Source organism: Engraulis encrasicolus, chromosome 3 (genome assembly GCF_034702125.1).
Source record: "Engraulis encrasicolus isolate BLACKSEA-1 chromosome 3, IST_EnEncr_1.0, whole genome shotgun sequence".
In the NCBI taxonomy this organism is placed as follows: Eukaryota; Metazoa; Chordata; class Actinopteri; order Clupeiformes; family Engraulidae; genus Engraulis; species Engraulis encrasicolus.
The window spans coordinates 18455348-18475347 of NC_085859.1; the positions used below are offsets into that span (position 1 = coordinate 18455348).

At 45.4% G+C, this 20000-nt stretch overlaps 1 protein-coding gene across 1 annotated transcript in view; it reads left to right on the plus strand.

Moving 5' to 3' along the window:
- LOC134445807 (netrin receptor UNC5D-like) overlaps positions 1-20000 on the plus strand; it is a 226568-nt gene that overhangs the window by 120013 nt on the left and 86555 nt on the right. Inside the window, exons 3-4 of the mRNA XM_063194903.1 lie at positions 9731-9874; positions 17778-17881. Coding sequence (XP_063050973.1) covers positions 9731-9874; positions 17778-17881 — 248 coding nt within the window. The remainder of the gene's footprint in view (positions 1-9730; positions 9875-17777; positions 17882-20000) is intronic.

Here is a 20000-nt window from a genome sequence, read left to right on the forward strand (position 1 = left end):
ATGAAACAAAATCTTATCAACATACTTCTATGTCTTCTCACCTTATTAATACAATGATACGGAGGTGGCACCTGTAGTAATCTTAAATAATAATCTACAGTACAATACAATGTTCGTAACGGTAGGCTAGAAGTATGGAAACCACGTTTCATTACAGTCTAAAAGCCCCCTTTGTTTTTAATGAGTAAATGTTATTAGCAAAATGCTAATGACAACTCACCGGAGTTTCACGTTTGAAGTTTCACGTCGTCGATCCAGAAAGAAAACTTGTTAAAAGGAGGGTTGATAGTTGGTAGTAAAGAAGATGCGGGTTAAGTCAAAGAAGGTGAAAATATGAAAGATGAAGGATAAAATAGTCAAAGTTTACGGAGAAAACAAGAGGGTGAAGGTCTGTCAGAGTCAGGTCAGGCAAAAGAAGTGAATTTTCAGTTAATCAGAGCGGTCGCCTAGCAACCGGCCAACCGCGAGCTGCACAGCTGCATCCAATTCAGACAAAAACAATTTGGACTTCGGTGCTAGATCAGTGTTTTAAGAAACGTGTCTTTTGACACTAAATCTGTATGTTCGAATTTAGTGTCAGATCAGTGTTTTAAAAACGTGTCTTTTGACACCAAATCTGTACTTTCAGATTTTGTGTCAGATCAGTGTTTTAAAAAACGTGTCTTTTGACACCAAAACTGCATGTTCGAATTTGGTGTCAGATCAGTGTTTTAAGAAACGTGTCTTTTGACACCAAATTTGTACGTTCAGATTTCGTGTCAGATGCGTTGGTATTTTCACGTGTCATTTGACACTAAACCTAAACTTGTATTGAACGTTTTTAAAAGGTGTTTTTGCAAACGTGTCAAAGAAAACGTTCCACAAACGTGTTTGACACGTTGGTTTTATTCAACACCTAAATGACACCGTTAAAAAATTTGTCAATTGGTTCAGAAAACGTGTTTTGCTGCTTGGGATGGAGGATTTATTTTTATCCACATGTTGCATTTACACCTCAATAGGAGAAAAAAATATCCTGCTACGTGGAAACAGTACCTAAGGCAGAGGGCAGAATCCCAACAGTTTCTAGTATTAAGCATGTCATTTCTTGTTCGTTGCCAGTAAGGCCTTCATTATTGATATTATTTAAGTAAGGACCCACGATTTTGCTTTGCCTAACACATGATGTCTAATAAGCAGTGTTGGGTTATAGTTATAGTTATAGTTATAGTTATAGTTATAGTTAAAGGGCCTAGTTATAGCCATAGTTATAGTTGTAGTTATAGTCATAGTTGTAGTTAGCTGCTAGTCACTTGTTACCTACTACAAAAAGTAACAAGTAGTAAAAGTAAAAGTGAGTTAGTAAATTAGTTACTTCACTAGAAAAGTAACCAGTTACCTGGAAAAATAACTATTTTTCATTTGTTTATGTAACTTAAGTTGTTTATGTAACAAATGTCCTTGACTTTGAATTTGAACATAGTTTATTAGGATATGAATCCTTGTTCTGTGATCATCCTATAGCCAAACAAAATGGTGGATGCTCCCTAAAATATTATCAGCATTGTCCCATTTGAGCCTCCATAGTTTGGCATGAGAATGAGCAATTCCGTTGACACAAAATTAGTACTAACTAATCGGCACTAACCACAAATGGCCACTAACCAGTACCATAACATAATTCTGAGGTTCTTGAGGATGTTTTTTTTTTGTGATAATGATGAATCTCAATCCGGAACTATTTGGGGCCATTTTACTCCTAAGTGAAATGAGTTTGGATTATGCAAAAAACTTTCTCAGGTGAGACAGAGCTTGCTATTATTTGCTCCAATGACTGCTCCAAATGTCAATGATGCATGTTAATGAGCTAACAACTGCAGCCACCCAGGTCATTGGAGGTCTTTCTTTCTGATTCCCACTGCAATAATAGGCTACTGATATACTGTACACAAATGGGACAGATGGGCACATAACGTTATCTGATGAGTTTAGGGTAGGCGAAGACTGATTTGGAATTGGCTGTTAATATTTTGTAATTTCAGTACACATGAATCACATCTCTGTAAACTGAAGGTGCTGATCCTGACTTTCAATTTATCCCTCCCTATACTTTTTTGAGGTCGAAGGAAAGGGGAGAGACTTCCAGTTGATATCCACTGGCAAGTGATTCTGAATTAGCTTCTTCAGTAATGCACAGTAACAGTGATACATTAAATTAACTTGAAACAGTTAGTAGGGCTAGAGAACATAGTTAGTAACAGTGTTTATTTTATTCCCATCACTGCTTTTAAGTCACTTATACAGACAGTAATTATGCATATTAGTGAATAAAATGTGATCCCTAGCATAAAGTGTTACCGTTATAAGTGTATTACAAGTGTATTACAAACAAGACTAATTCAAGCTAACATCATGCTTGTGAAATATTCTAGCAAGCTTGCAGAAATATAGGCAGGAACGAGAAAGGAGAGGGAAAGGACATTGATAGAGAGAGGTGTATTTTTGGCGTTGGTGGTGGCTGTATGGTGGCTTTCATGACTCTTTGGCTCTCAGCTTCCTCCATGCAGCCAGCCCTACTGCTGTCTAGGGCTGTAACGATACACTCAACTCACGATTCGGTTTGTATCATGATTTTTGACCAACGGTTCGATACAACCCACGATTTCACAAATGTTAACATTATAAAATATAATAATGACTAAAAACTATGATAATTCATAGGTCAGGTTACAGGAGTCTACTAATACTAGTTTAAATGTAATAATGAGGATGATTTGAAGCTTTGAAGCACCCATTTCATAAGGTTATTTTCTGGACTAATGGGTAATAAAACTTTGAAAGGGTGTATCACGATACAGTATCGTGACTCTGGGTATCACGATTTCTCGGTTCGATACAATATCGTTACAGCCCTATTGCTGTCCATTAGTCTGGGTCCAGACCACAGCCACACGCACGACGACTCAATCCCACTCCTCTATCAAAGGACACAGCTGGTCAAAACAAGGAAGCTTTTGACATCCGTCGGGGGCAACCTGTCACCGGGAGCTGACATTTTGTACCTAGCAGCCATCCAGTAAAGGCATTTTTCCCCCATCTACCCTTCGAGGCCGCAGCTGATGCGTGACACGGGGTGGGGGAACCGCGGAGGCGCATGAGTGTGCTGTAGCCGAGAGAAATGAATTTTGCAAGGCATTTTTTATGCCATGTCCAGTTCTCCTTGCTTACCTTCAATAGTCATTAATCCCCATTCTCCACACACACACACCCACACCATGGTATGGCAGAGAGCACACACACACACACAGGCATACACATGAACACGCACGCACGCACACACACACACACACAGACACACACACACACACACACACACATGTGCGCCCATACGCACACACACGCACACATGTTTTTTTTCTTAGGGAAAATACAACCAGTACATGTTTACTTAGACACCTAGAGCAATGTTCCAGCAGCAGTGTTTTTCCCTTCAAATTCAGCCACACTTGTGTGCCAAGGTTAACTGAGCCTCAGAGGGTCCATTTCTGAGGACTTCATGAGGAAAATCACACACATAGCCTACTTAAGAAGCTCGGTTTCATTAAAAGCATCAAAAGCAAAACAACTAAGCATTTTATGAAGCGTACTGCCAGAATCCCCAAGAATAATAACGTTCATAAGAGTTTCCCTTTCAAAAACATGGTCTTTCTCTTAAAGGGTAAAACAACCTTGTGCACTTGTGCTTTCCAGTGAGTGGTAGACAAGTGGTGGTGGTCTATTTGGAAACAGAGTAGAATGAAAGGAGAGGCAGAAGGGAGAAAGGAAAGGAGAAAAAGAAAAGCAGAGGCAATAGCAAGTCAGTTAAACGTAATTTAATGGAAATGGCACTGGTCTTTCATATTCCGCACGAATATTGGCAGCGTGTACATTAATGTTTGAGAAGCATCTGAAGCGTAGCACATATTGGTAATTCGGCCCACCACCAGCTGCGCTTTTGCCTCTCTACTTTGGCATCATTCATGTTACTTGATGGCACTGCGTTGTCTGAAGGCAAATAATTTAGTTGGGCTCATGAATGGGAAATGATCATTGAAACGGAGTCAATAGTTGGCATTCCTGCTTGCTAGAATAATACCCGCAGCTGCCTAAACAAAACATCCACTCCAAAGTGCTGTGTTGTGTTGTGTTTTTTTCCCATGATTTGCGACACAGCCAAATTGGCACAGCAAAAAAAAAAAGAAACAAAAAAAAAACAACTGCCGTTTCTGGGAGAAATATCTGCGGCCTGCCATTTCGTGAGTCTGAGCTGCGCAGTGTGGTGAGCGTGGTGTGACATGCCCCCACAGTACACCGCTATGAGGAGTCCCAGAGAAAAAGAAAACGGCAAGCAGCTGTGTTGAAAGAGCTGGGTGTCAAGACCAGTCCGCCAGTCTCCCTTTTTTATCATGCTGCGTGAAGGCAGACCTGCGAGAACTTCCAAATCTGCAACAAAAAAAGCTTGTCCGTGGCACGCAAAAAGCATGCTGTGTTGTGCAGGAATGGGGAGGGGAGGAAGAGGAGGAGGGAAAGTGGCTAGCAGTCCCAGCTGACTAGCAGATTTCTCCTTGCCTTGCTTCAGAGAGAGCTCTTAGCGGCGTGAGTCTTCTCGTTAAAATGTACTTCACAGCGCCTGAGTACAACACCCTCCTTCCTTACCATCCCTCTCCTCTATTTCTCCTGATCTCCTCTTCAAGACCAGCTCTTAGATGCTGCTTGCTGTGACTCCTCCCTGTGTGTGTGTGTGTGTACTCTGTGTGTGTGCTCTGTGTAGGGTATGTGTGTAATCTGTGTACTCTGTGTAGGCCTTCTGTCTGTGTGTGTGTGTGTGTGTGTGTGTGTGTGTGTGTGTGTGTGTGTGTGTGTGTGTGTGTGTGTGTGTGTGTGTGTGTGTGTGTGTGTGTGTGTGTGTGTGTGTGTGTGCGTGTGTGCGTGTCTGTGTGTGCGTGTGCATGTGTGTGCAGGGGGCAGACTCCATAGTCAGTAGCCTAAGCTTTTGAAATTATGCAGCACAGTAACCGATTTCAAAGTCCACCGAGGCGCGTTTGGCAAGGTTGAAGTTGTCGGGTTGGTAGAAGTCGGTTAGTCCCTTTGTCAGCATCTTTGTATTGACCGCGTTGAAAAAAAATACTGTGATCCATGTGGATCAAGGAGGATCTTAGCGGGGAGCATGAGTATGCAAATATTGACCGGCGATAAATAATCTACATATGATCCTTGCATGTGCACGTGGCACGATCAGTCCATACCCTGCAACAACAAACATACAGCCTGCGGGGTGTCTGGTTTTATTTAGCCACATCTGAAGAGAAAATTAGACCAAATATTTGTTTATATATTTTTCTTACCAAAGAGCTAGGAGTGTTTAAAAAAAAATCAAGGCACATACAAATAATAAAAAAGCCCAGGCCCTGATGATAAGCACTCCAGGGATTAGGTGGGTCCTTCCAGACTTGCATTTCTGATAATCCTTGGCTTGAAGTGTGGCAGGAACATCCGGTACTCAGCACATCAAAGCTCCTGTATCTGCAGCCTGTCCCACATGCTCTTATTTCTGTCCAACTTAATAAGCCATGTCATGGCAGTGCACCAGACCAAAAGCCTGGAAATGGCTGTATATGTGTGATCTGTGTGTGTGTGTGTGTGTGTGTGTGTGCGTGCGTGCGTGTGTGTGTGTGTCTGTGTGTGTCTGTGTGTGTGTGTGTGTGTGTGTGTGTGTGTGATGGTGTGGCGGGTAGGGAGAGACCAGATTAGCCATGCATTGTCCCTCTAGCCAAGCCCCAGAGGAAGTCGGCCTCCCGTTTTAGCGTATTTTTAAGTCTGCGTTTAGACAGCTCTTAATTGGGTGATTCTCTCTGCAAATCTGCTCTGTCGGATGGCCTCTCTGATCTCAGGCCACGGCAGACGACGCTTGTGTGCGTATGTGTGAGAGAGAGACAGAGCGAGCGAGAGAGATAAGTAGACGGAGGAGAAGATGTAGAACTGAGTATGTGTGTGAGAGATAGAGAGAGAGAGAGAGAGCGACAGAGAGAGAGAAGGAGAGAGAAAAGAGAGGGAGGGAGGGAAGGGAAGGGGAGGGGAGAGGAGGGCCAAAAGAAGGAATCCGGAAGCTTCTGAATAATAAGCATCGTCAGCGGCGCTCTGCCTCTAAACAAATAAAGGTGACAGATGACAAAGTGGCACAGCTCTGGCCTGTCGTCGCGCCACACCACCTGTCGTACACGCTTAAGTCCTCAAGGATGCGTTCACGGCCTCCTCTTCATTCTTTCTCCTTTTTTCCCCCTTCATGTATAAACACAGTAAACACGGGGAGAGGATAGGGAGGCCAGCTCATCTCTCGTTAGCATATGGCTCGCGTTTCCTTTTTTGGGAAAGATGATGTGCAGTCATTAGTCATGATTTCGCCGCCTGCCTCCTCGCCTGCAATCGCCATCAATGCCATGTGTCTGAAGGGGTAAATTATGAATTATGTCTGCGTCTCTCTCGGCGAGGCCAGGGTGGGGTGGGGTGGTGGTGGTGGTGGTGGTGGTGGTGTTGATGATGATGGCTGGTAGTGGTAGTGGTGGGGGTGGTGAATGTGGAACTTGTTCGTGTATCCTTGGATGGTGCCTGCCAGATACCCTGTCAATTTAGCAGCCTTTAGCTTCCCGCACGTGCGGTGGTCAGACGTACAGTGTGTAATGAGGGTGTAATTGGTAAACAAAAGTCGGTGTCTTGACGGTGTAGAGGCACCGCCTTAATCACATTATTAGTTCAGGTAGGTAAAAATAAATAACAGCTCTCAGGAAACACTTGCTGTTGTGGTGTATACGGTGAATTGAGTACAAAAAGGTTTCTATATTAATTTCGATTGAAGAGTTATTGTATTTCTGAATAAAAGAAAGGCTTGTATGGTATTAATGACTATACACTGTGTCTCTTTGTATTAATCATCATTTGGATGTTTATTTTTTTTGCTAATTTAACCAAAGGGTGAATGTAAATCAAGGAGTTTTGCCACTGAATGTCACAGTGTCATTTTGTCATGGAAAATTGGTGATTACTATGCATGACTGAATTCCCCTCTTTATCTTAACTTAATAAGTCCTGTCGTGCATAATAATGACAGGATTTAACCACTTTATCCGACAAACAATCATTGTTGTTAATGTTCCTGCAATAACAAGACATGCAGAGTCATGCAATTATGATTACGGATTGTCGTAAACAAGTTACTTCCATTAATATGCATCTTCTCAGTATGTCCCCACGTTAAAGAAAATCTAAGGTCAGTTGTTAATCACAAGCCCAAGAGATATAGATTGATATGAAGGTTACACTTGCATTTTAGACATAATTGTGTTTTCATTGGAAATGATTAAACAATGTGAAAGTAGCTTATGCTTGCATTGTAGAGTTCACTGAACTGTGTATGCATGTACATGCATGTCTGTGCCTGCATGCGTGTTGATGTATATCCCATATGTTTCCCTCAATGGAATAACATGGACACAAATTCATGTGGCTCTATTTTCGCCCTGCATTTCCTTATAAGCAATAACGTTAATCCATGACCAGGCCCCTGCCGTGCCCAAGATAGGCCTAATTTATTTATTTACTCGCACGTCTTAAATGGCTCTTTTATGCCTCCCAGTTTGCACCTCAGTGGCATGTCGGATTACCCCGCTCTGCCTGTGAATGTAGCAGCAAAGACCTCTGGAGTGGAAAGCCATGAAACTGTCTGTATTTTGGTCTTTTTTATTATTGTTCCAAGTCCCATGCATCATCTCTTTAATCCGTGAAAAGCACGAGGCCTGTGGGCAGTGTTGCCAGATTGGGCTGTTTCCCCCCCAGTTGGGCTGCTTAGGATGGTCGTGTGCGGGTAAAAATGGTATTTAGAAAAACCTGCCCAATTTTTGCCATAGAAATAAGTAGAATTGGGCGGGATTTTGTGCTTCTAGGCGGGTTTTGAGCATTTTTACGGTTGGAAATCATCAGCCTCATCTGGCAACCCTGGAAAAGCCAACGTCACCCAATCCCAACCCCACTCGCACTGTCACCCCATACCAGTACCCCTACCCCAACCTCACCCCTCCAAAAAATAAATAAATAAATATATAACAAAATAGCATGGAGGCTGAAAAAGCCTTTGACTGGCCGGCTAAGCCGATGACTGAGATTAAAATGGCAAGCAGTAACCAATTTAAAACTCTGATAAGTTTCACACTGACTTCGTAAGAAGCTTTGAAGGCCGAAGAGTGATCCTCTTTTTCAGTGGAGTTCAAAAATAAACTCTTATGGTGTGTTGGGCCAGAATGTTTTGTGTGGAATGCATGTAGCAACAGTGAGGTCGCTGTATCATCAATGATTTCTTTTAAGAAAAGAAAGGTTTTTTAATACCTTTCTTATGCCTTAAATGTCACTATGCAGATAAAGCGTATGTAATTTAATTTCAAAGAAAAATACACTTTTCTTGCACACAGGAACAACGTGCTTTGTCTTGAATGTCAACCATGCATTTGCCTATAATTTTTACTCACCCAGAAAAACATTATTCATTGGATGTCACCATGCAGACGACTCATACAGCACATTATTTCATTTTTCACTTTAAACCTACCTAGAAGAAAGGTTTCATGTGTACACTGTAAACAGTTCAATTAAAGTAAAAAGGAAGTTGCTGTGCTGCCTTAAGTTACCTCAACTTGAGAAAATCTTGAGTTAAGTCTCGAGTTGAGTGAACTCACAAACTTAAGGCAGCAGGGCAACTTACTTTTTTATGTTTAACTGGCTTGCAATGTTTTACAGTGTAGAAGCACAACACCATGGAAATGGCTGTCTTTATGCCAGTGCCAGGCTGTGGTTGATTGTTCTAGACAGGCGGCTCTCAGACATTGGGTATTTCTGAATGTGATGTGTGATAGCCTTACTCAGAGCCATACAGAGAACAGAGTCAGGCAATCTCCGCTGTGTGAACTTACAAACTTAAGGCAGCAGGGCAACTTACTTTTTTTTTACGTAGTAGAGTAACTTTATTGATCCCCAGGGGGAAATCGTTGCGAATGTTAGTGCAATGTAGTGGGCGTAGAAGCACAGCACCATGGAAATGGCTGTCATTCTGCCAGTGCCAGCCTGTGGTTGATTGTTCTAGGCAGGCGGCTCTCAGACATTGGGTATTTCTCAATGTGATGTGTGATAGCCTTGCTAGTGTGAGTAACGCCCATTTTCCATGGATTTCACAGAGGAGTATCCAATTATTAACCCTCTGAGATCTAAGGCTTTTCAGAGGCTTTTAGGCTGCTTGCACCACTCTAACATTTTCAAGTATTTTCATTTCATATATATATATTTGGGACCTGGAAGGTCTGGGGTTTCTAATGGTGTGACTTATATGTTTCAATGACAAAGACTCACAGTTACAGTTTTGTTTTTGGAGACACATTGACCTCTGATGGGCACTCGGACCTCACTTAAAACTAGTTATTGGATACTCTTTGGTGACATCAGTGGAAAAATGGGTGTCACTCGTCCTAGCAAAGCTAGAGCACTTCATTTTGATAAATACCCTCTGTAAGACGGTAAATGTTTTACAGTGTAGAAGCACAGCACCATTGAAACATCTGTCTTTCTGAGATTGCCAGCCTGTGGTTGATTGTGCAAGGCAGGCGGCTCACAGTCACAGACACTGACTCATGCTTACGTGTCCCTGTGTGCTGTGCTGTGCTGTGTGTTCCAGGCCAGCGGGTGCGTGAGGTTGTCATCAACGTGACTCGTCAGCAGGTGGAGGACTTCCATGGCCCCGAGGACTACTGGTGCCTGTGCGTGGCCTGGAGCCACCTTGGAACCTCAAAGAGCCGCAAGGCCACCGTCCGCATCGCCTGTAAGTTTCATCTTCAGTCTTTCACTGCATTTTATTCATTGCTCTGTACGTTATATTACACTTAGCACGGACACTTTTATCCAAAGCGTCTTATAAGTGACTTTAAAGCAACAGTTATATTACAAGGTAGTGAGTACTTTGGAGCAATGTAAGATTAGCTGCCTTGCTCAAGGACATGACTTCAGTCATGGATGGCATGAGATTTGAACCTTCAGCTTTCAGATTCCAAGACAGATCGCCACACCATAAGGCCACAGCTGTGTATTATATGCAATACGTGAGTGTGAATAGGTTACAGAACTCCCTGGACTAAAAGGTGCCAGTGCCAGACATATACAAGCTGCAAAAAAGGAAAATGGTCCTAAAAGCAAAATGTCTAGACACTTTGATCTTTTTCAGACTTCAATGCCCAAGCTCTCATTCTACAGACCTTCCCTAAGGCCAGTATGTGATACAATTTATAATATGATGTGATATGTGAAGAAAGTGCTAAGTAATCTTTACATCATGTGGTTTACTGTATACTGTCTGTGATTTTGTTTAGCTATGGCTCAGCTTCTGTACAGTATGTCCTTGCTTTTTCTGTGTTTAACAACACTTCTTTTAGCTTGGTCATGTCCTCCTTCTAATTCTCTTTGAGTAAACATCTGCTTAATGTAAAGTAATGGGCACCCCCCAGTAGCCACAAAACCACTGTCCACATCATTAGCAAGCTTGGTATCTCTTTCTCTCTGTCTTCCTGTATCTGTCTCCCTGTCTCTCTGTCTCCCTGTCTGTCTCCCTGTCTGTCTCCCTGTCTGTCTCCCTGTCTGTCTGTCTGTCTGTCTGTCTGTCTGTCTGTCTGTCTGTCTGTCTGTCTGTCTGTCTGCCTGCTTCTCTCTCTCTCTCTCTCTCTCTCTCTCTCTCTCTCTCTCTCTCTCTCTCCCTCTCTCTCTCTCTCTCTCTCTCTCTCTCTCTCTCCCTCTCTCTCTCTCTCTCTCTCTCTCTCTCTCTCTCTCTCTCTCTCTCCCTGATGTAACATGTAGAGTAGTGAAGAATAGTGAATTAGGATATAGGGTAGAGATGGTCCGTTGCTCTTGAAGGAAAGTAAGGGTGTTGTAAGGAAATTCTGGCCAATTCCAACATGCAGTTGCATTGCTGATAATACTCTTCACTTGTCTGTGCCCTAAGATTAGGCATTTTTTTTTTTTTAATTCAAGCCTTTCCAAAAACCTGACCAGCTAATTGGGGCATGGCTTTGTATGCATATTGCTTGAAACGTCTGAACATATTCCAAACATCAACCCAACAGTTACTGTGCACTGTGTTGCAAGGTGTCGGCGAATGTTGCGTAACTCCTGGAATGGTATTTGGAGGATGTTAAGATGTTTCAAACATTGCGTAAACAAACTCATGCCCCGATTATCTGGACAGAATCTCAGAAGAGGCTGAACAAAAAAAGGCTGTGTCTTCGGGTATACTGACAAGTCAAGGCTAGTGGGCAAGGCAAATGCATGTTGAAAATGGCTGGAATTTTGCCTTCATTTTCCTATCTTATGTAAAAAAAAATGGTTCATCTTTGCATCTCAGGGTTTACCAATTTGTGTGTGTGTGTGTGTGTGTGCGTGCGTGCGTGTGTGTGTGTGTGTGTGTGTGTGTGCGTGTGTGTGTGTGTGTGCGTGTGTGTGTGTGTGTGTGTGTGTGTGTGTGTGTGTGTGTGTGTGTGTGTGTGTGTGTGTGTGTGTGTGTGTGTGTGTGTGTGTGCGTGCGTGCGTGCGTGCGTGCGTGAGTGTGTTTGGATTTTCTTGCTTTTTTATGCCTCTGTTTACTGTGCTTCCACTCTATTTTAGTTTGTTCATGTCCTGTGTTTGTAAGTCCCTTTGGACACAAAATGTCTTCTAAATATAATGTAAGACTCTTACTGTACCGTAAGAGCAGCCCAGCCAACGGCCACATTGCCTGTAAGCTCACTCCTCTCCATGGTTGTGTTTGAAATGTTTACTTGTCCACTACATAACTCACTTTAAAGGCCAGAGGCTGCATTGTTGTTGCCTGCAGTGTACAGTGCACTGTGTTCTAAATGAGTGGACATTTTCTATCTCTTTCTATATATTCTATCTATTTTCTTTTCTTTGCCTCTGTGTCTTGTCCTCGAAAAGTTCTTTTAGTGTAGCTTGTTTATGTCCTCTGTAAGTCGCTATGGATAAAAATGTGTACTCATTTAATTTTAATTTCATTTCATTTTCTTCGCTAAATATGTGCTGTGCAACGGAGTCTAATTTTGTTGCAGGACGTGTTGTGACAAATTATTAATTTGACATTACTTTCGAATGAGTTTTTCAAGGGCATGTGTTTCATTAGGATTTGGAATGATTTGTAAGACTGGCCAGTTGTGGACGTGCCTGTCCCCGAAGGGCAGTCAGTTTTTGAGTAATAAAAATGTTACTTTTTATTCCCGAGATTGTAAACTGTCCAACATATCTTAATGGAACATTGGAGAACAGCCTGTAGAACAGATGCCGAGTTGTCAATCCCGGGTCAGACAGGAAAATCCCCTGCCACGTTTTCCTTCCAACCCTGTTGACTTCACTAAGTAGCTGATCAGCCTATCTCGAGTGCCTATTACAGTTAGCTCATCGGGGAACTGGTTGGATCAAATCCCTGGCAGGGTTTTTAACCCTCTGAACCTGGGAGTGACACCTTTGGACAGGATGTAATAAGACCAGTCATGGGTGTGGGGGCAATGTGAAGTAGAGCAGAGCAGAGCAAAGTCCACATAGGAAATCAAGAAAGGGGCCACTTTTACAGTAGGCCTATATACAATATCAGTACAAGTACACATTCCACATACAATATTTATATGTTGCAGTACATGGAATGTTTATGTGTGTAAATTAGGAATGGGCCACATTTATAGTATGTGGCATAGAATAATTGTAGAAATATAGCCAATATAATAACAATACATTTTATTTTTGCAGGTGCCTTTCTGAACACAATAGCTCAAAAAACAAAAACACAAAAGCACACAACCGTAAATAGAGAGGAGGGAAAAGAGAAAATAACACTGCATTGAAAGAGAATAGGCTTACTGGAAAAGATGGGTTTTCAGTCTGGATTTAAAGAGGGAAACAGAGTTGATGTTGCAGATGTCAGCGGGATGAGAGTTCCACAGTATATGGATTATTTTGTGGGTTTTATATAAATCGTTTCATATCGGCCATGCCATTCCCACCACCAGCACTCAATGCCAGAGGTCCTTGTCCACCGCACTGTGTTAACTGTGTCAGTCATCCATCCATCCATACATGGGTTTCCATGGGTTTCCCTGTATTTGTGAACAATTCCTGGCTGTGCGTCCCTGGCTGTGCACTCTTCAACTCTCTTGTTGGAAACTGTTGTCACTCAAAAGAATGAGCTCACATGGTTGGCTGCTTAGCATCTCGCCTCTCCTTGTGGCGCAAATGTTTGTAAACAGGAAAGCTACTGTATGTATAGTCCAGAGGCTGGGTGGCTTGGGAAGTCTCCTGGCCTCTCCATGAGTGTTTTTCGTATGGGAACAGGCAGGGCTGTAGCCAAGTCCACCTTTGTAGGGTCCAAGACCAAGCTCTACACCAGACTAGTCAAGTACGAGACAATTCAGTCCAAACAGGTTCGAGTCCCAGACAAGACCGAGTCCCAAACGCTTAGGGTCCAAGTCAAGTCCGAGTCATATGTCGGTCAGTATTAAACAACGAAAAGGATTAATGTCGATTAACGTGAATGTTTGAGGGTAACCTGGCTATGTGCGATGCATGTGAAGACTAACATGGGCCTCGTTTCCGAAAGGGCCTTAAGTACTACTTAACGCTACGTGCTACTTAAGTTCACACGTAACACCATCGTAGAGCTCACGGAGCGTTTCCCAAAGCAAACTTAGCAAAGAACCATCGCAGGTTGACACGTAACTCTAAGAGAAATCCACGAGTGATCTGGAGTAGTCTTAACGCGCTAAGATTGATCGTAACGGCATGGCACAGTGGAGACACCCACAGGATATGAAGGGAAAAGAAGAAACTTGCGCATAAGATTGCTGTTTTAAGACGCGAGAGGCATGGCACAGTGGAGACACCCATAGGAAAAGAGGAAACTTGCGCTTCAAGTTGATGTTTTAAGACGGGAGTGTAGCCTAAATATCATGGCAGCACAGTTGACACTGCAACGAAAATAAGAAGGTAACATTAATTGTGGATGTGTAGGCCTATAAAATAAAAGTAATGTGTTTGGAAATATTTTACAGGTAGTAAAATAGTTTGACTGTGTTTGATAAACCTGGGCATAATTAAACTGTGATCAATCATAATTTGTGTGGGTGCTTCATGAACAAGAACAAGGCAAAATGAATAAGGGGCTTCGGCAACCAGAGACAAGAGTGTTGATGTCGGAAGGCCACTTCCGAAACTTTATTTATTTTATATTTTTTGAAGAAAAATGGTCAGCGAGTTGTTGCACCCTCTTTCATTTTCAAGTAGCCTAAGAAAGGGAAGGCGACGCCGAAAATACATGATAGTTGTAGGCGAAGGGTAAGCTATGACAAAAATTAAAAAGGCAGCGATGGGGATTCGTGTAGATTTTTTGTTTTAATAACAGCAGACTGGCGTGCAAAAATGTCCTCACAGTTGTGAAAGCCTTGAGCGTGCGGTACTTTGCGCACCGCTCACCACATGTGCCAAGCTCTGCTCTCCCTATTCCGACTCTAGTAGGCTAAGCAATAACAAAAAGGCAGCGAGGGGATGTGTCCATTTTGATGGACATTGTTTTTCATAACAGCATGCTGACGTGCTCCCGACAGTTGTCAAGCCTTGAACGCCTTGAGGTTGTAACTTTGCGCATCCCAATTTGGAACTCCAACTAGGCCTACTTGTCTTCTTAAATATTAAGCTGCAGTAGCCAACTGCACGCGCTTTATCTGGGTCTTAACGGCGTAGCTCATGGTTATTACCGTCAGTTGGGAGTTTTGCATGATTTCATTGTTTGTGTGCATTTTATTTCATTTGCCAACAATAACTCCTGTCAATAGTTGCAAACTGCTACAAATGTAGTCCACCTTTTATGGAGAGCAACTTTTGACACTACACACACCTTACTTTTTGTAAATGGTTTAGCAGCAGATGAGTTCACTCTGAGGACACTTCAGCACCACATAAATGGACAGCGATCGCTACGAATGATCTTAGAGGCTGTGCACGCGCGTTCATGTACGAGTGTCTTTGGGAAACAGTCGTAGGAAATCTAAGAACATTCGTAGGATCACTGGTTAACGACACACGTAAGGCTAAGAACCATCGTTATTCGGAAACGAGGCCATGTATGTTAGTGGATTTCAATCTCCCCTTTAGACTCATGATGGCTAGTGTTCTAAACAAAATAAAGACCGACTAGCCTAATTTGGCAAGACCAGTGTCCAAGTTCAAGTCCCAGTCCAACTAATAGCGAGTCTAGTACTACGTACAGACTTGGAAACAAATGAAAAACTTAAATTGCTACACAAATCCTATACAAAAATGGACCAATTTAATAGTATATACATGTCATATACTTCAGTAAGTATAACTGAGGTACTCCTGCGCAGTCCGCCCAGCTTGTCTTGAACCCGCCACCTCCTAGTTAACGCATCAGTTTGGGCATGGGAGGCACAGCACGATACAGCCGAGCTAAAGGAGCAGTCCGATAGCGCAGCGCTACCGATACTGTATGAGGCTTCGGTATAGAGGTTTACTAAGGCCAGTTGGGCTCTGTTACATAAGCACTCCTACACATCCCATGTACTGTAGGCTACCATGTTTAGATGTGTGAACCCGAGCAGAACCATGCCCAGCGGCACTCACTGCCAGAGGTCCAGACCCACCTCACCGTGTCAAGTGTGTCAGTCATCCATAGAGCAGGGCCCGGGGTGGTGGCTTGGGAAGTCCCCCATGCCCCTCCAGGAGGGTTTGCTCACTGGCTTGTTCATTGGCCTGTCACTGTGGTCTGAGTCAATCCAGTACGGTCCAGTTCAGTCAGTCAGACAGCCCAGTGCAGTGGCATGCGCAGGGCCCTTGAGCCACATGTATATCTATGGGGCGGGGGGTGTCAAGTAATGAATTTATTGAAGTTGATGTGTTGCCGTCAAGCACTGACACATGTAAGCAAAGCAGATGGCACGCGGCGCCTGGGCTTTCAGTACCAACACCACTGCTGCCCCCTGTTCGACCTTTTCCCTCACTCATCTCCCACTTACTTTCCTCCCTCCGGCTCCTCTTTCCTGCCCTGCATCTCCTCCCCCTCCTCCTCTCCTCCCCTCTCCTCTCCTCTCCTCTCCTCTCCTCTCCTCTCCTCTCCTCTCCTCTCCTCTCCTCCTTGTTCTCCCTTGTCCCTCTCCTACTCCTCCTCCTCCTACCCACCATCTCCTCCTCCTCATCCTCTCTCTCCTCCCCTAACTCCTCACTCTCCTGCTCTTCATCTCCCTCCTTCTCCTCCCCTCCTCAAATCCCCTCCTTCTCATCCTCCTTCCAGCCCCTTACGTCCACTCCTCCGCTCCCTTCTGGAGTGGCCGTTCCCTCTCTTCCTCCTCCTCTCTCTCCTTCACCTCTCCACTTCCTCCTCCTCACTCTCCTCCCTCTCACCCTCTTCTCTCTCCTCCTCCTTACTCTCCTCCCTCTCCTCCCTCCTCTCTCTCCTTCACATATCCACCTCCTCCTCGTCCTCCCTCTCCTCCCTCTCTTCCTCCTCTCTCTCCTTCACCTCTCCACCCCCTCCTCCTCCCTCTCACCCTCTTCTCTCTCTTCCTCCTTACTCTCCTCCCTCTCTTCCTCCTCTCTCTCCTTCACCTCTCCACCTCCTCCTCCTCCTTACTCTCCTCCCTCTTCTCTCTCTCCTTCACATGTCCACTTCCTCCTCGTCCTCCCTCTCCTCCCTCTTCCCTCTCTCCTTCACATCTCCACCTCCCTCCTCCAATCCCCTCATGTACCCTCCTCCACGCCCCTCTGGAGCTGGCCCTCCCTCCCCCCCTCCCTCCCTCTTCTGACAAGGTTGCTCCATCAAAGCCAAGGGCAAGGAGAGTGGCCAGCAGCATTGATGATGGGCAGATAGGGACCGCGCCAGAGTTCACACACAAACACACAGACATGTGTGACACACACACACACACAGACAGACACATGCACGGACGCACACATGCACGCACACACACACGTAGACATGCACGCACACATGCACGCACACACGCACACACACACACGCACGCACACATACACACACACACGCACACACACACACACACACACACAGACACACACACAAACACACACACAAACACACATATAAACACAGACATCTGTGACTCACACACACACACACACGCACGCACACACACAAACACATACACAAGCACACACACAAACACACAGACATGTGTGACACACACACACACACACACACACACACACACACACACACACATAAACACACTGCTGAAGAGATGTGTGACACACACACACACACACACACACACACACACACACACACACACACACACACACACACGCTCTCCTCTCTCTCTCTCTCTCTCTCTCTCTCTCTCTCTCTCTCTCTCTCTGCATGTGTCTTCCCTCACACATGCAGACATATGCGCACACATACACACTCAATGACACACTCTCGGACAAGTGTGCACGCACACACATACAAAAGCGGAGCCATATACACACAGTCAAGTCTGCCCGTCAGCCATCCTTTCCAGTAAAAAGGCTTAGCGTAGCATATAGCCTCATGTGTAGTAGTAGCCGAGCCCAGTCCTGGCCCGCCATTGGCCCGTGCCCCAGCCGTAGCCGTAACCGTACCCATGGCCGACTGACCGACCTCAGCTTGCTTTCTGACGGCCCACTGTTCTTATCTCCCCACACAGACCTGCGCAAGAACTTTGAGCAGGACCCTCAGGGAAAGGAGGTGCCAATCAAGGGCATGATTGTGCTCCACTGCCGGCCCCCAGAGGGAGTGCCCTTGGCCGAGGTAAGATGCGCTCGCCCCCTACCCTCCTCCCCCATCCCCTCCTCTCCTCCTCCCCATCCCCTTCTCCCCCTACCCTCCTCCCCCATCCCCTCCTCTCCTCCTCCCCCTTACTCTCCTCCTCCCTCCTCCCTCCTCTCCTCTTCCCCTTCTCTACCCTCCTTCCCCATCCCCTCCTCTCCTCCTCCTCTCTTCCCTCCTCCCCTCCTCTCCTCCTCCCCCATCCCCTCCTCTCCTCCTCCCCCCCTCCCTCCTCCTCCCCTCCTCCCTCCCCTCCTCCCTCCTCCTCCTCCCCTCCCCCCTCCTCACCTCCTCCCCTCCCCCCTCCTCACCTCCTCCCCTCCTCCCCTTCTCCCCCTACCCTCCTTCCCCATCCCCTCCTCTCCTCCTCCCCTCCTCCCTCCTCCCCTCCCCCCTCCTCCACTCCTCCTCCCTCCTCCCTCCTCCCTCCTCCCTTCCCTCCTCCTCCCTCACCCCTCCTCCCTCCTCCCTCCTCCCCTCCTCCCTCCTTTTCCTCCTCCTCCCCTCCTCTCCTCCTCTCCACCTCCTCCTCTCCCCTCCTCCTCCTCCTCTCCTTCTCCCCCCCTCCTCCCTCCTCCCCCATCCCCTCCCCTCCTCCTCCCTCCTCCCCTCTTCTCCTCTTCTCCCCTCTCCTCTCCTTCTCTCCTCCTCCCCATCCCCTCCTCTCCTCCTCCCTCCTCCCCTCGACCGCCTGCTGCACTTAATCTGCGCCACGGAGTCATCCGCACACACACACACATATACAGCATGTACACACAGTGGTTTGTGCACCATTCACACACACACACACACACACACACACACACACACACACACACACACACACACACACACACACACACACACACACACACACACACACACACACGCATACACACATACTCACACATGCACGCATACACACATGCAAACATACACATACACATTGACCTGCATGCACAGACATATTAGCACAGGCAAACACACATACAAACACACATAAACAGTCACACACACACTCGGGGCACACACATGTACGCTCGCACACAACCACACACACAAACACATACACACACACACACAAGCACACAAGCACACACACACACACACACACACACACACACACACACACACACACACACACACACACACACACACATGAACACACACACAAACACACACACACAGGAAAGCTGAATAAATAATCCAATTCTGCCCACGGTGAGAGGCTGGTCAATCTGTTCCCACCTACACAAACACATCGACACAAGTGTGAGTGCGCACATAAACAAGCACACATGCACACAGTCACACACACAATCACACACACAGTCACACACACACACACACACACACACACACACACACACACACACACACACACACACACACACACACACACACACACACACACACACACACACACACACACACACACTAACTGAGGCTATGGCAAACACACCTACACATCAACGTACACAGTAAAACACACTTGTCAACATACTGTACACAAAAACAAATACACACTCACAAATAAGCACATGCACAAATAAACACACACACACACACACACATGCTCGCGCACACACACACACACACACACACACGCACACGCACACGCACACACACGCATTCATGCACCCATAAACAAACACACCTACACATCAACGTACACTTGTCAACATACTGTACACAAAAACAAACACACACACAAATAAGCACATGCACAAATAAACACACACACACACACACACACACACACACACACACACACACACGCACACGCACACGCACACGCACACGCACACGCACGCATTCATGCACCCATAAACAAACACACCTACACATCAACGTACACAGAGTAAACACACTTGTCAACATACTGTACACAAAAACAAATACACACACACAAATAAGCACATGCACAAATAAACACACACACACACACACACACACACACACACACACACACACACACACACACACACACACACACACACACACACACACACACCATCATCATGATCACATACACAAACAAACATACACTTCACCATGCACATACACAAACACAGGAGGACCCAGCGGGTGGGGAGCATTACTGATGCATGCTGTTGAGGTG